This window comes from Anoplophora glabripennis, unplaced genomic scaffold (genome assembly GCF_000390285.2).
Source record: "Anoplophora glabripennis isolate ALB-LARVAE unplaced genomic scaffold, Agla_2.0 scaffold31, whole genome shotgun sequence".
Lineage (NCBI taxonomy): Eukaryota > Metazoa > Arthropoda > Insecta > Coleoptera > Cerambycidae > Anoplophora > Anoplophora glabripennis.
In genome coordinates this window covers 597,668-614,058 of record NW_019416897.1, presented here as the reverse complement: position 1 = coordinate 614,058, position 16,391 = coordinate 597,668, and the positions used below count along the sequence as shown (strand labels likewise).

At 35.1% G+C, this 16,391-nt stretch overlaps 1 protein-coding gene across 1 annotated transcript in view; it reads left to right on the top strand.

The window, feature by feature from the left end:
- The window catches only part of LOC108905704 (transcription factor collier), a 204,941-nt gene that overhangs the window by 37,363 nt on the left and 151,187 nt on the right, over positions 1-16,391 (top strand). Inside the window, exon 5 of the mRNA XM_018708688.1 lies at positions 7,210-7,265. Within this exon, the coding sequence (XP_018564204.1) occupies positions 7,210-7,265 (56 nt within the window). The remainder of the gene's footprint in view (positions 1-7,209; positions 7,266-16,391) is intronic.

Below are 16,391 nucleotides of genomic sequence, written 5' to 3'. Positions count from 1 at the left end.
ATATTAAATAATGTCATTAACTCCCTCGAGTTTGTAATTTACATCAGTAGTTTATCTTTGCCAAATTTGTGCGCTTATTTATGTTCTACATTTCTTTCGACTAATTTTAGAAATAATAGACATAGTAACTTTGCGGTATTTGTAATACAGAAAAAGTAGATATTTTTTAGGCAAAATATTTTTGTCGACTACGTTCTGTAAGTTGTTTAAAATGAAGTACATAAACAGTGATTATGAACTAATTTATAATTTACTGCTAACAGAGCAGTTTGAATTCAGAGAAGACGTAGTACAATATCTGCCTCATTAAATACTAGTGACAATATTTCACGTGCATGTGAGACTGGCTTTTAAATTATTATTTTTAGATTTTATCACAGCATTCGTATTAATAACAATTTATTTTTTGCTAAATGTGAGTAGATCTGATAAAGCACTCACCAAATTTATTGAAAATTATCTACATAATAGATGTCAACAAGTAGTAACAAATAGTCAGACTTCTGAAAACCAGCTTATTCCATTAGGCGTGCCTCCTGGTCCTGTTTTAGAGCCCTTGTAATTTTTATCATACTAGATGTCATTTTGAATAGACGTCATATTTATACAAGGCCACCTTTGACCTTTAGAAACACGTATCATAAGTTAGTTTTCTCAAATTCCGGAAACTGAACAAGTTAGTGTGACATTCTCTGGGTTTGTTCCCGTCCAGGCTTTGCATGTTGACTTTTAAAGCTCCCATAATTCCTTAAATATTGAACCATTCTAAGAAGCTTTTTATATCTATATAATATAGTCTTCTTGCAACAGCTACATTTTCCTGTGACTCTAACTATATCAACTTTTTCTTGATTCATATACATGCTTTTTCATAATATTGTACTGAATCTTGAAAATGAAAACAAAAACATACAGTAAATACTGAAATAAACAATTTTATACAATGACACCTCACAAGCACCTCCTCGTAAATTCGTAAACTAGAAACTAAAATAAAAATGTAACAAAATTGAAACACTGATGAAGTATTGTTTGACCCATTTACCATCCTGTCATATAATACCAAGTGTGAAGTAAACTGGCAGTGGCGGCTTTTCAGAGAAAATACGGCTTCTCAACTGAAAAGCGGAGGCTAGCCTCCGGTGCCTTTCGTAAGGTTTCGGAACATATCGGATTTTGCTTAAATTTAATCTGGTTGAGGCATTGGCCGACTTTTCATTGACTTATAGATTAATTTATTGTGTCTAGCACTGATCGGTTGATAAAGTAACTGAATAAGAAAAATTAATGGCAACATACCAAATTTTATTTAAAGTTTGATGACTTTTTGACAGTAGAAAAGCTAGAATAGTAGAAGTAGCTAAACTAGGACATTACACAAATTAAATACATACACCGTTTAGAAAACAGTAAACACATAATATGTTCATTCTAAAAATTTGAAACGATTTAAACAAAAAATCATATCACTCAGATTAGTAAGCACTTTTATTTATTTTTTATTACGTACGTTTTCTGAAGTGGCAAAAAAATAATTTCAATGTTAGTTAACATTTAAAAAATCATTTTAAAAATGTTATTTCTTTTAAACCAATAAAATGTATTCCACTGCAGCTCTCAAACCACTGGCATCGCTGATAGTGCACTGATACAACTTACCACGCTAATTCCAGGTGGCGCGATTTACAACGGCGTAAACAGGAATTAAAATTCACTTTAGAAAACTAATTATAACTAGTTGATATCAACACGTACGCCAAAAAACATAATTTGCATTTAAACCTTAATACACCGAAAATTACATTATTTTGAGAAAAAATTAAGAAAAATTATCATTTTCTCATATATAAATCTTCTGAAAAATAATGAAAAAAAGCGAAACGACCCTGCTAAGTAAAGAACGTGCTGCTGGAGCAATGACGTTCACTGCACGTTGTCAACAGGAGCAAGGCTGCCTCTCCTTTTCGGTCCACGACCATTAAAATGATAATGCCCGGTTTTATGGTACGTCAAACTATCCCGATACAGCCGCCCCCGCGCGATAAGAGCAAAGTCCGCGCCGCCGAAACAAAGACAAGGCGGCGGTGCCCGGGGCCGCCATCTTTTAACTCCTCGGAGACCGTTTGCGGAGTTATTTTATTACAAATAAGGACGGGATGAGTGGTCCTGCGGGAGGACGTTGAGTGAGGTGTGTGTGTGCTGGCAAATGAGATATAAGGCCGTTCCGCGTGTGTCGGGGATATTTTACAGGGGAATCTCTTAAGCTACACGACACACATTTCATATTCCGGGTGAGGGGCGTGATAAATTTTTATATGGCCCCAAGATTTAATGACGGAAGCGTCGCGAATACCATAAACCCTTTGCCGGGGCTCCGAAGTCACTTTACACTTTTTATTTTTATGTTACGTGAGGATCTAGAAGTTGCGAGAAATGTTGGTGAATGTGCTGGCATTCATCTATAATAAAGGCAACAACTGAATCTGTGTTTCTCTGAGATAATATCCAACACACAAAAATATTATTGCGCTCTCGCGTACAGTGTATTTCCTTGTCGTGACGATACGACGAAGAACAGCTGGGTCGTTTGTCGGTTGTCGTACCTATGACACACTGATGAGGACTAATAAGTCCGAAACCGGTCTGTTCCTGGTGGGTTAAACTGACAAACGATCCTAACTGTTGCACTAGGTGTTGCGAGTATAATTCAATGCCGGTAGGGGCATATGGCTCTCGGAGTAGTTGTTTCTCGCAACACTGACAATTCAAACATTGTGTTACGCCCTCTGTGGGTGGCAGTCGTGCAACAAAGTACCTGCAGTTAGCAGGTCGCTTCCTACTGTAGCCATTTGAATGGCATAGTTGGGAATCCGCACGCCAGATGGAGCCATTGCGCTCCCGCGTACAATCCCTTTGTGATGGTAATTGTAAAAAAAATAGGTAGAAATAGTACTAGTATAACAGAAAAAGAAACAGATACACTACCGACGATTTCGTACCTTTTCCTTCGTGCTGGTACAAGAATGGGATGAGTCCGTTTCTTTTTTTAAATGAGATAATTGCGGCTATACAGGGTGTTTCTGAAATAAGTGCCTTCCTGAAAAAGGATGATAGAGAGTACCAAAATGAACAACTTTTACTAAACAACGGATAGTCTAAAACACTACGTTTTCAATTGAAAAACAATTTTTCACATGAAGGTTTAAACAAATTCACCGTCCCTGGTGCGGCAGCGAGCTGTACCTTTCATATCGAAGCTGCCGTGCGCCGCAGTGCGTTGTAAAGTTTTGAAATGTTATAAGTAAATGATCGTTCGCAGAAACTAGTTTTATGTGAAGGTGGTGTTATAAAATGCTTATTTCTAATGTGTATATTGTGTACACCAGTACGAAAGCGAATTTTGTTATACAGATACGAGAGAGTTTTTGTACTATTTGATGATATAGGCTCAAAGTTTTAATCTTAGACGATTATTCATATTTAACCATTTCAAATCCTGTAATTTATGAAAAATGTGATCTCTGCGTCGAATGCCAAATTTGTACCTTAGACATGAATTCTGACATATCGGTATTCTCTTTTTGATTAAGACATACATGGATAATAAATAGGGGCACAGTATGAAAAATTTGACAAGATAAGGGTTTCGCAAAGTAGCGTTTTTATTCCTACGGATAAATAATTTCTATGTGGATAGAGCAGTTTCAAAGCCATGTATGATCTTTGTATATACTTACTAACTTGTGAACAGAATCTAAATGTATTGTCAAAACTCAGACCCAAGTTAGAAGCACTATGAACTATAGGAACAAAAATGTCATTAATCACAACCCTAAAATTATCGGAGATTTCAGATATCGCTAATTTATTACCAAACAAAATGAACTTTGACTTGGATGGATTCAAAAATAAGGAATGTTCTTCTGATATTTGAGAGACAATTTTAAGATCTGAATTAATTCTGTTCAATGCCTCATCACAGTTAGTTTTATCGAAAGATAAATGCAATTCTGTATCGTCAGCATACATGTGCGGACTACAATATTTCAAGCTTTTACAGAGATTACTGGTATATACACAAAATAATAGGGGTCCTAGAATAGATCCTTGAGGGACGCCTACTTTAAGCAAGGTCACATTTGACAATGCATTTTCAATTATTACGCTTTGTGTACGATTTCCTATGTAGCTAGACATGAAACTAGCCGCTCTTTCACCTAATCCAATAAAATAAAATATTGTAATAAGCAATTAATTTTGAATTGTATCAAATGCTTTGGTGAAGTCTAATAGTACTAGAGCAGTAATTTTACCATTATCAAATGCTTAAAAAATATCATCCGTCACTTTCAGTAAGTCAGTTGTACAGCTGTGAGCTCGCCTAAATCCAGATTGAATTGGTGGAATAATCTCATGCTTGTTTAAATGGTATATTAATTGTGTATATATTACCCGTTCCAAAATTTTCGATAAAGTAGGCAAAATACTTATAGGACGCAAGTGAGATAGTGTTAAAGGATTAGTAATTTTTGGAATAGGTATGACATTGGCTTGTTTCCATTGGATAGGTATATATTTACTATATGGGTAATATAGGGACAGCAGTATTTCAACATCGTCAGGTTTATATCATCTGGCATGGCATTTGTTTTAATAGAATATAAAATTTAGAAACGGTATTTACGTCCACTAATAAGAATTCAAAATTTGCAGGAATATTATTATATGTATTATTTTCATAGTAATTTATTAAACGACCATTATCATAATTTGAAACTGGTATACTATTGATAAAATGATTATTTATTATATTAGGATCTCTGAGATGAATTGGTAAATTACTATCTTTACATTATTTTAAGTTTAAAGATTTTAAGCCATTCCAAATATCCTTAGGATCATTTGTTCTAAATTTCAAGTTAAAATATGCTCGCTTTTCATTTTCAATTGCAATCTTAGTGTAATTTCTTAGTTGTTTATAATAGTTCCAATGTACATCCAATTTAGATTGTCTGAATCTTGATTTAGCTTTATTTCTAAGAGAGATTAATAATACAATGTTATCAGTCATCCATGACTTACGTTGCCTTGAAATTTTTGCAGTTTTGTAAGGTGCATGTATATTAAATAAGTTAGTTAAGCAATCATTGAAATAACAAACCTTGCGCTCTACATTTTCAATATAAAACAAATTATGCAGTGGTAAATTATTTAAGTCATTAGTAAACTGTTCAACATTACATTACACATCATTACATGTGTAGAGTCCTTAAGTCATTTTTTTAAGCGAAGTCACATTTTTAGACGGAGTGGAATCTTTTACCTTGATTTATGAAAATCTGGCTCCAGATGTGTGATCAATGAAGGTGAGATCAACCAGGAATCCTTGTGATGCCAAATTTTACTGAAATCGGTGGATTTCAAAAAAGTCCCCCCGCCATATTGGATCAGCCATCTTGAATTTTTACAATGTGAATTCATATTCGTAATCAGCGACCCAAAAAACCCCTTTATACAAAATCTGGTCAAAATCCGCTCAGAATTTGAAAATAGCGATTCCTGCTCGGTTTTTTGAGGTTAGAAAAAAGACACACGTTCTAGTTCAATTCTGACAGTGGATTTGAATTCAGCAGAGTCTTTTACATAAAAATGTACTATTTGATGTGGAAATAATTTTTTTTTTCAAATTTTCCCAGTAAATTTTCATCAATTTTTACTATTTTTCACAAGTTTTTTGAGGTTAGGAAAAAACACTGTGATGTGATGGGCCAATTCTGATCCCAGATTCGTGTTCAGGAGGCCAAATTACTACGAAAAATATATGTCGCATAAAAAGTATACCCAACTTTTTTTTTGTGTGGCTGTGAATTAGCAGTAACTCGGATTTGGGTAAAACTCACGCATTTCTGATGCAATACTTTCACTCAGTTGTACTCATACATAATAATAGAGTGAAAGTTTCACTCAATCGGGTGTGGACAGAAATTGATATATTATTGAGTGAAATTGAGTGAAATTTGAGTGGAATTTCTTTAGTGTAGACAAGGTGTAACCGCAATGTTTGAAAGTTCATTAATGACGGATTTTTATTCACAAATTAACACAAGTGTTCAGAAATGCTTCGTTTTCGATATTAGTATGAAATTAAAAAAAAAGAAACATAGTTTATTTCAAGCGTAAAAAACGATAAAGGAAAGCTATAAATGATACTTTATTTTCATTCTTAAATAATGCGATTATTTGAATAACTACACCGGCGCCGGCGCACACAAAAAAAATATCGAGTGTGAAGATGTAGAGTCTGGTCGTACTACTCAATACTCATTTTTATCTCAATAATCGATAAGTTTGGCTCCTAATAATTAGGGTTGGCCATTTTAATTAATGGTGGAGGCGCCGCTCGATGTGCACTGTGACACAAAATCATAAATATTTCCTAAAGAGAGTATTATCGTTGGAAAATCCTTCAAGGAACTTATTTTTGATACAGGCAAATCGCGATCGTCATCTATGCAAAAATTCTGGGTTGTTAACCATTGGGCATATACCATCCCTGGCGTTCTGGGCAGAATGAAGTTTCACTTACATCAAAATCAAGCTATACGCATGTACCAAATTTGCATCACGCTGAAGTTAACAGTTTCAAGACTGTAAATAAAAATAACTTTTTAATTTTCACTTTTCAGGGCCCGTAATTGTTAACGAAGGCCCGTATTATTTCGACCTCATCTATGTGTACTCGACTTTTTTGTATCGATTACCGGGACACCCTGTATAAACGTAAAAACAAGTATTTTTGTTTTTATTTTTGATAATTTACTTAGTCTTTCTCCTGCGAATTTATACGAGATTCTCAAAATTGTTCTTAAATTTGAATGGCATATGCGTTTTTATTGACTCAGTGTTATTTATTTATAAAACATGAAGACGCTGCTTTCAGTTTCACGGAAGCCGTCCGGTCCAAACGTCGCTCCATAAACTTCGATATTACCATTTTAATGATTCAGGAGATGGACCTAGTAAGCCTGACAAGATGGCGTGACTGTGTAGTAATAACAGCCCGACAGTCGTAAGATAGACATAACCAAGTAATACCGAACCAAAACTTGCTAATAGAAATGTTCAAAACTCGTACGAGGGTACGGGAATAGCGTAATAAGCTTTTACTGCCATATCGGGCTAAGGACTAAGGACGATTTATTGTTTCAGGCGTTCGACAGGAGCAGGACATATATGTGAGGCTTATAGACTCCGTTACCAAGCAGGTAAGAGTTTTTGGATTTTTTATGAGTGTATATCCCGAACTTGGGCGTTTGAAACTGTAACTAGCACAGTTTGGTGAAATCTATAACTGTATTTTCTGTTCTCTGTGGTGGTGGGTTTCTATTTTTTGAAAACAAATATAAAATATATAACAAATTGACATAATAGATTTAAACATTATACAGGGTAATCGGAAACTAAACCGACAAACGAATACAACAAAATCTAGGAATGATTTCATATCGATTTGTCATAAATCGTCTTATCAAAAAATGAGGGAGGTAGGTCTCTTTACAGATGGTCCTTTGACATTGTTTTTTTGAATTGTTCTGATTGCTGTTTATCTAAAAGAAGCCTTTTCATGTAAAAATTATATTTTAATTCTAACCATAGGGAGCGTCAGCTGATATCGACGCGTTACCACGAAAACATGCTATCTAAAATTGTACTTGGAAAAGATGCTATCGAAAATTGTGTGTGGAAAACATGCTACCTCAGATTGAGCTGGGAAAACATGCTATCTCAAATTAAGCTTGGAAAACTTTCTAGCTCAGATCTTTAAGAAAAAACATGCTATCTCCGAATCGTTCTTACCTGGACAATATGCCCATGTAGAGCAGCTATACCAGGATTGTCTTGGCAATTGCTCTTAACTTGCATTCAGATAAAGTCTTGCTTTTTACACACATCTTTGTCTTATACATAATTAAAAATATCAAAAATGTTTCAATTGTTTTGTGAAATAACGGTTTTTACAATCGTTACTTTTCAAATAAGAACAAGATGCAACAATTTGTAGAAAAATATCATTTATTCATAACATTTCATGAATAGAGTTAACATAATAACCAGAATATAAATAAAGTGTATAAAGTTGAATGATATGTACGATAAACATGTGTTCATGGGGAGCCGCGGAACTGTGCACGTGCATATCAGCTGCTCTGTGCCCGTCGCATCGATTTCCAGCAGATCATAAAGTACTGGTAATAAAAGTGTCGCATACCTGCATTTCATTTCAATTCTATGCAAGCACGAGGCTACCCTACCGTACCTTTAAGAAGCCATTAATTTTTATATCAAAGCGAACTTGTATGAAAAAAATCGAATATTTTTTAGTAATAATAACCATTTTTATATTTTAAGGTATACACTATTTTTTTATAATTTGTTATTTCGAAAAACGTCGAGTAATGTACGTGTTGCAGCTCACTGCATATTATTCTATTTTTTTAATTAACAATTTGTCGTTTGTAACAGTAAGTTAACAAAATAAATTGAAAAATGTTGAATGAAAAAAAATGAAATAAACAGTGTACCTGAACATAAATATTCCTTACTTTTTGAAAAATGTATTATATAAGTTTATTATAAGTGTACGATTTCAATCATTCAATGTGCATTTCAGCGCCAATGCAGCCAACTTAAATTTCTAGTCAAACGTAATTTTGTGTGAGAGAGCATGTTTTTTCTTAAAGATCTGAGATAGCATGTTTTCGTAGTAACGTGTCGATGTTTAATTATATTTTTTTATCTTCGAATTTTTTATTTTTTTTTTATCAAAATCGCTTAATATTGACTTACTCTGTATATTAAAATATGTCCACATTTGGACAAAGTGCCTCAGTCAGTTTTTTTTCCAATTCGGTAGCAATTTAAAATTAAAATTCTAAAAGAAACATCTACAAAACGATTCCACATTCCGCTAATACGTAAAGAATAATATTATCCTTTTATTCATTATTCAAGTGGTCGATCCTCCCTCCGGCTCCTTACTTCTCCCGGCCCGTTCTCAGCGTAGTTGCTTGAAAGTGTTAGAACAACACATTGGGTGTTAATTCTATTTACCCTCGTTTGTCCGGCCTTTTCCTAACCTTAATTCCATTAGTCGAGCTTTGTCGTTTAATTTGTAATGTTTTTACAAAGAGTCGCGCATATTTTCTTAACTAATTTCGAGGCGGCTATTTAATAAAACGGTGTTTTCATTTCAAACAACGAATTACGCGACGCCGCGGCGATCCGGGTTTGCTCCTCCTGTAGTTTTAATGAAATCTGACATGAGCGAGATGTTCCGGGTTACTTTTGGAATGTTCACTTCGCGGGGGCGGTTATTTAATTTGCAAAAAGTGTAGAAAGCGGTTTGAAATTTAAAGAGAAAAATCCGTAGTTCGGAAGTGGAACTACAACTGCGAACAAGGGAGAGTTTTGTACAGTGCAGAAGAAAATTTGTTTTGCATTTAGACAGACAATATACAGGGCGTTTCAGGATTAAGTCGACACACTTTAAGGAGATATTCCTCATAAAAAAAAATAAGAAGAAAATCAAGCATAAATTTTTTTCCAGAGACGCTTCATTTTCGAAATATAGGCCGTTAAAGATTTTTAGAAAAAATCTAATTTTTTAAATAACTTCTAAATGAAGAAGGCTATTTAAGCCAAATTTGGCCTGACACATGTTGTTATAAGATACCATTTTTCCATAGAAGTAGAAGTCTCGCAAGCAACCAGTGGCGGAGTTATGGGGACTCAGACTCATTAAATTATAAAAAAATAGCCCTACTGAAAATAAAAAATGATACTGTTTTTAGATAGAAGAGTTTGTTATTGACAAAAAGTGTACATTCACTTTTTTCCTAACTCTTATAGTTTCATGGCAAAATTGATTTTTTGGAAGGGTGCTACTGGATTCTGTCAATAAACTTTAGGAAGACCTATTAAAATTGGTCTTAGTCAAGCCGGACTTGACACCGATGGATTGTTTCGTTTGGCGTGCTGTTAAACAGAAAGTCTACGAGGTGCCAGTTGATACCCTAGAAGATCTAAGACAGCGAATAGTCCAAGCATGTCGAGAATTAACTCCAATTCAGTGTCGATCGGCCACTACCTCCATAATTAGAAGATGTCGTGCTTGTCTACAGTCCGGAGCCGCCCATTTTGAACAAAATATTTTTTAAATCATTTCATTTTTTATTCACTTTTCGCTTTGTCTAGGTATAATATTAATTGGTAATTTTTTGGTTATTTCAATTTACAAATAAATTTTCATGTATTGTTTGCCATCTTATTTTATTTAAAAGTAAGCAACACAAGTAAATGACGTGACTAGAAACCGCCTGAAAAAATTTAGGAGTATTGCAAGGGTCGTTACGTTGTCGCATTACGACATAGTAACATTAGATGTTAGGTACTTAAATATTTCTATTGTTTTCATCAACATCATTTTTTTTTCTAAACACCCTATATCTCAAAAACGAAGCATCTCCTAAATAATTTTAATACTATTGGTTAAACCCAAAGGAAGGGGAGACAAAAAGGCTTATTTGACTCACACATACTTAAGACTAAGACCAATTTTAATAGGTACTATATTTTTTTAGGTTTTATGAGGAACGTCTTCCTAAAGTTTATCGACAGAATCCAGAAGCACCCTTCCGAAAAACCAATTTTGCCATGAAACTATAAGAGTTAGGAAAAAAGTGAATGTACACTTTTTGTCAATAACAAACTGTTCTAACTAAAAACAGCATCATTTTTTATTTTCAGTATTGCCGTATTCATTTTTTTTTATAATTTAATGAGTCTGAGTCCCCATAACTCCGCCACTGGTTGCTTGCGGGACTTCTACTTCTATGGAAAAATGGTATTTTATAAGAAGATGTGTCATGCCAAATTTGTCTTAAATAGCCTTCTTCATTTAGAAGTTATTTAAAAAATTAGAATTTTTTTAAAAATTTTTAACGCCCTATAATTCGAAAGTAAAGCGTCTCTGGAAAAAAAATTATACTTGATTTTTTTCTTATTTTTTTATGAGGAATGTCTCCTTAAAGGTTGTTAATCCTGAAACACCCTGTATAACCCAAATCTGGCATCTCTGTTAGGAGGAGTATTAGAAGAAGGCCCCAGTGTTTATTACATATTTTGATATTTCCCCTGTACATTCGAGGCTTTAGTAGATATCTACCGGATGCCCTGTATATAAGTTCTTATGCTTCCTAGGCAGCCGACATGGCTCCATTTTCCTTTACTGAGATTTAACGGTTGTCTGTTTGCAACCGTTTCTAAAAACGGAAGAACACAACAGTCATTTAAGTTTATGTGTTAATCTAATTGACAGAGGAGGAAGGCGGACCCCGAAATTGTGCTGCGGTGTTAAAATAATTTGGAATTTATTAAAGCATATTAAATAAATGGCGGCAATTTATTCGACGGTTGTTAAAAATTGCCTGCTAACAAAATCAGGTTGAACAATTTATACGGGAGTCAAGTTGATGGAGTGAAAAGGGGAAAGTTTAACGCGTTTAAGTTCTTAAATTTAATTTTAGTCAATCATCTAACTTCAAGATGGTTTGAGGTGGAATTTAATTTGGCGCGACCGTCGAATCCGCGCCGAGAGAGAGGAGACACGTCGCGGGCGGCGACGGAGACGAGAGATGGTGTAGCGGCCCGTTTTGGATCTCATTGCATAATTCATTTAATTATTACTCGGCGCGATTCCGCGATTGTTTCCGCTGTTTTGCCGGTATCACTTTGCCGAAATCGTGCCTCTGCACCAAAAGGCTAGGAATGGAAACTGGAGCAATGTTAAAGCGAATAGAGCTGATCATTCAAAATAGTTAAAAATATTTTATCCACAATCGTGTCAAACGTAAGTCTTTATACATAGTTTCCAGTGCAAGTTTTTATAGTGGGCCTTTTTCTTCACGTTTTCAGTTAAAAGGTCCATCACTAATTTATTAATTTTCATTTCATTCATTAACTGCTCCCATGTCCCCAGTTACAAATTTTACTCAACTCCGAAACGTCGGACGCCATGCCCAGATACCAGTATGGAGCGAATCCGTTCCAGGTAATGGAAAATACTGAGATTCCAAAAGTGGAACTTAAGGCGAAAATCCCAGCAGGCCCATGACAAAGCCACCATGGGATGTGATCAAACGTCAACTTTGGTGCCCTGTAGTACATGAACCAAAACGGATACCTGGTCAGGTACTTAGTACCACTCTAAAGCTTCCAAGTTCATTGCATTATATTGCGGATACACATGTTCACAAGTGACCCATTTCTAAGCATTACGTCAAGAACGCCAGCAGGACGCCGCGGGACGTATCAGCGTTCCAGGAAGGGTATACGGCGGACTGGCGCCGGCGACCAGATGTTTACTCATATACCTACGGCCGACTCCACACACAGGGACCCTCCAACGAATACTCACCCCGTCAACACGTCTATTTCTATACGACTTAGTTTTCAATAAATACTTTATTATTACCGTAGAGATAGCGTTTTATTCTTGCTGTACTGCGAAGGCAACCCTCAATATAATGCCTCTTGCTTACTTTAAAGCTATATATTCACTTTCTTTTTCTTCTTCCCTAGTGGTTGGCACCGCGGCCTAATTAGCCTTATTGTGCGTCCCACTACTATTACTATTCAGCAAGTAGTTTTGTCCTTTTAACAAAGTCCAAAAGCTTCCTTGCTGACATTTCTCTCAGTTCCTTGGGTTGCAAATAGGGTCTCCCCAGGAGCTATATATTAATGTGTTGAAAATCTTTTCGAGACCTACATCACCAACCTAGTGCCAAATCCGCTCAAGGGTTTCTTCTGCAAATATCCTAAGAGGTTAAACCAAGCTGCAAGTAGCCCAAAAATGTAGGTACTCTATTAAGACCTAAAAAAGTGCTTAGACAAAGCAATGCCTAAAAGACGGTGGTAAAGATACACGAGTATGCGTACTCAAAGTGCCGAAAAACATTTATACAGATAGGCTCAGTGAAAAAGTGCCATCCCATGGTTTATTCAGGTTATAGGCAAACAGGAAGCACGTCTTACGCTCATCAATTCCAAACACAATATAAAATGTTGAGCTCAGCACCTTATCCGCGATGAGTCAGGTACGTTGTTGGAGTATTACGCAGCAACCCAATCCCTTCTGGTCAGGACAACGCCGGCGAGAGTCGACGAGAGAAGAGCCAGTAGAGAAGATTTTACAATTAAGCACAACTGTCAATAATGATTCTAGGAAATTCACAATTCCTCGATGTTTTGGACATCATATATCGTATATCAGTAGCAGCAACGGTACTGTTAATGATTGTTTTCTTAGCTGACTCTCTGCATAATATTCGACTTAATTTCGATTGAATAGATTCATCTACGTCAGTGCTAAAATATGACCTGCATTCATGGTTGCAGATAACCATTTAAAGCTGCAGTACATACATTCCCGTGAATTGTGTAATTCAAGATTTGTAGCAATTTTATTTGGCATTTTTTCCGAAGGTATAAACATCTGTCGGCCGAACACCTGGTACCTGGTATTTTCTATAAATTTCACCTATATTTTTCATGTCCTTCAACTTGGTTTGTTTGTGCAGGGGCTTCTTGCCAAGATTTTTGGGCCTCATCTTTCGCTCATTCATACAGCTAGCAATGTTGTAAGAGGATGAGGATTCTTGCCATTTGTTCGACCATTTACTTACACTTTTCATAAAAAAACGTGATAATACAATGTTTACAGATATATTATTTTTTATATCTTACACCAAACGTAAACAGTTAAATATAATATGAAGAAAATATTAACTGAAATTTAACTTTCTTTTACTCAGTTTGCGATTCAATGGTGGCATTTTTCAATCAAAACTCAATGAATTTTCAGGAGATATATCTCTTGAAAAACCTTTGAAATTGCATATTAAGGCTTTTAACCACTATTGCGCTTCATTCCAAATATCAGACTCTCTAGACTCTCGACCAAAACATATATTTTACTGGAAAACTGGCAGTACTTAGATCTTTACAGAGAAGAGACCTAGAAAAAATTACAGTAATTTCCATTGCGTGGAATTTAGAAGCAACAAATATAAATACCGATCAGAAGGCTAGTCTCTAGTTTGTTTAAAGTTTATTCCGAAGGAAAGAGCTGCATGTTCCTTTAAACGTCATGAAGCGTTGAGCAACGTATTCTCTCAAATAGAAAATTTTCTATCTTGGCAACCCGTAACTATTAAAGTATTTCCTGTGATTGATCAGGACATCTGTTTAAGATTTTTTAATTTGTTTAAGTAGACGTCGTTATGTGTAACATTTCTGTCGTGGGACAAAATGTGGATTGCATGTCTATAAGCAAACCACTCAAGTAAATGACTTTGTGTCCTTCGTCTTAGCGACGTTTCGGTTAGAAAGACTAACCGACTCATTAGTTGATTAGCCAAACATACAAAATAGACCGAATTTTCTAATTTTATATACCTACACTACTGTCCAATACCGCTATAAAAGTACGCGTTAACTTACTTTACATTTAAATGAAAAAAGTTTGCTCTGAATGTATGTCTTACGTATCTACATATCTACATTTCAGGTTAAAAAATTTAAAGAAACCATCTACCAACTATTAAATAAAATAATAAAAGTTCAGTGCCTTTATAAATGCCCGAGTCCCACACGGCAGATTTGTTTTGGCGCTCAGTAAATCTGATTTTTTTAAGTTGATATTTCAGAAATTATTAAGGAAAAATTATCAATTAGAACTCTGGCTGAAACGTCAAACCAGATGCTTTAATAATTTTTGGTGTTTTTATGCCTACTGACTGTACAATTTAGTAGTGTTTACCAGTATTTCTGTGCTTTGTCTGTTGAGTAATAAATATTGCTCTTTCCAGAACTCCCAAGTTCAACGTTGTTTCCGTAACTGATACTGATATAAATAGGAATAACCTCTGTATAACTTGGAATTTTTAAAATTTTGTTTCAGTAAATATTTAGATCGTTTTGTTTGCATTAACTCATTATTGTACTTATGAAATTTATATTTATTTATAAAATGTGAAAGTTTCTGTCATGTCCTGAAATCTTTTGTGACTTAGGCTTTCGGAAATAAGCAACCATATACCTCTTTTTATTTAAGCGGGTATGGCTACAAAATAAAGAGTTATTTTCATCGGCCAATACTTCACGCGGAATAGAATCATTAGCGTATTAGGACTTGGAGAGTTATTCGGTTCTAAATTTTAACTGCGCCAGCTCAGGATCCTGTCAATAATCTAGCGTTACATCCACCCCAGCACGCCATTAAGTCTGCGATCCGTAGGCACAGAAATTAGAAACTTATGGTTTATGTAGTGCTATGTAGCCAATTATCGTGGATTTATTGCGACAGGACTAATTCAGGACAAGGTGGCGGCAGGTGCTTGGATTAATACCGAGTTTGGGGAGCAATTGTGCCCCATTCCGTGATATCGTTATTATTTATGTACTACCTGCCGGATCAGGTACGGGAATTTCAACAATTCCGTTGTTTTCCAAACGCAACGATGATTAACTCCCCCATTTAATTCTGCAATACACTGGATGTTCATTAAAAATTGTTTATATTGCTTAGTTCGTTTATTTACGTACACCATTCGGTACAAGTACCAATTGAAGGTGGTCGGTATGAGAATAAGAGAAATAAATTAACAGAAATACAAATAACAATATGTATACATTATATAAAAGACATCCGAGAATTACAAATTTATAGCTTTTTACAAATATATCTTATATTAGCGATAGATCAACAAAATATGTTAAATTTGACTCATAAAATAAATTTGCGAGTAAGTTGCTGATAAGAGTCTTGAAAATTGAATAATTTCAAATATTTCGAATTTTCACCACCAAGAACGGCGGTGACAACATTTTTAACATTAAGGCGATATTTTGCATTGTATTAGCTATGCCGTGTCCAAATTTGGTTAGTGCAACTCTCTGGGTTTCGAAAATATAATACCTATGTTTGATTTCCGCCACGAAAATTGAATAATTCCAAATTTTTCTAATTTTCACCACCAAAAACGATGATGACAACATTTTTAACATTAAGCGATATTTGGCATTGTATTAGCTTTATCTTGTCCAAATTTGGTTATTCGTTACCTCTGCTTGCGCACAAGAAAATCTCAAATGAAGATATAGTAATCAGCGCACAATTAGTTAGGCAGCTTTGCACATGTTTTTGACACACACGATGCGTGGTCCTGAATCTAACCTGGTTTCTCGGTCACTATAACATGACTGGTAATGAAAGGGTAGACATGTTGACCAGGCAGGGCACAAGCAGTGCTCCAATCAGTACTGGGGTTACC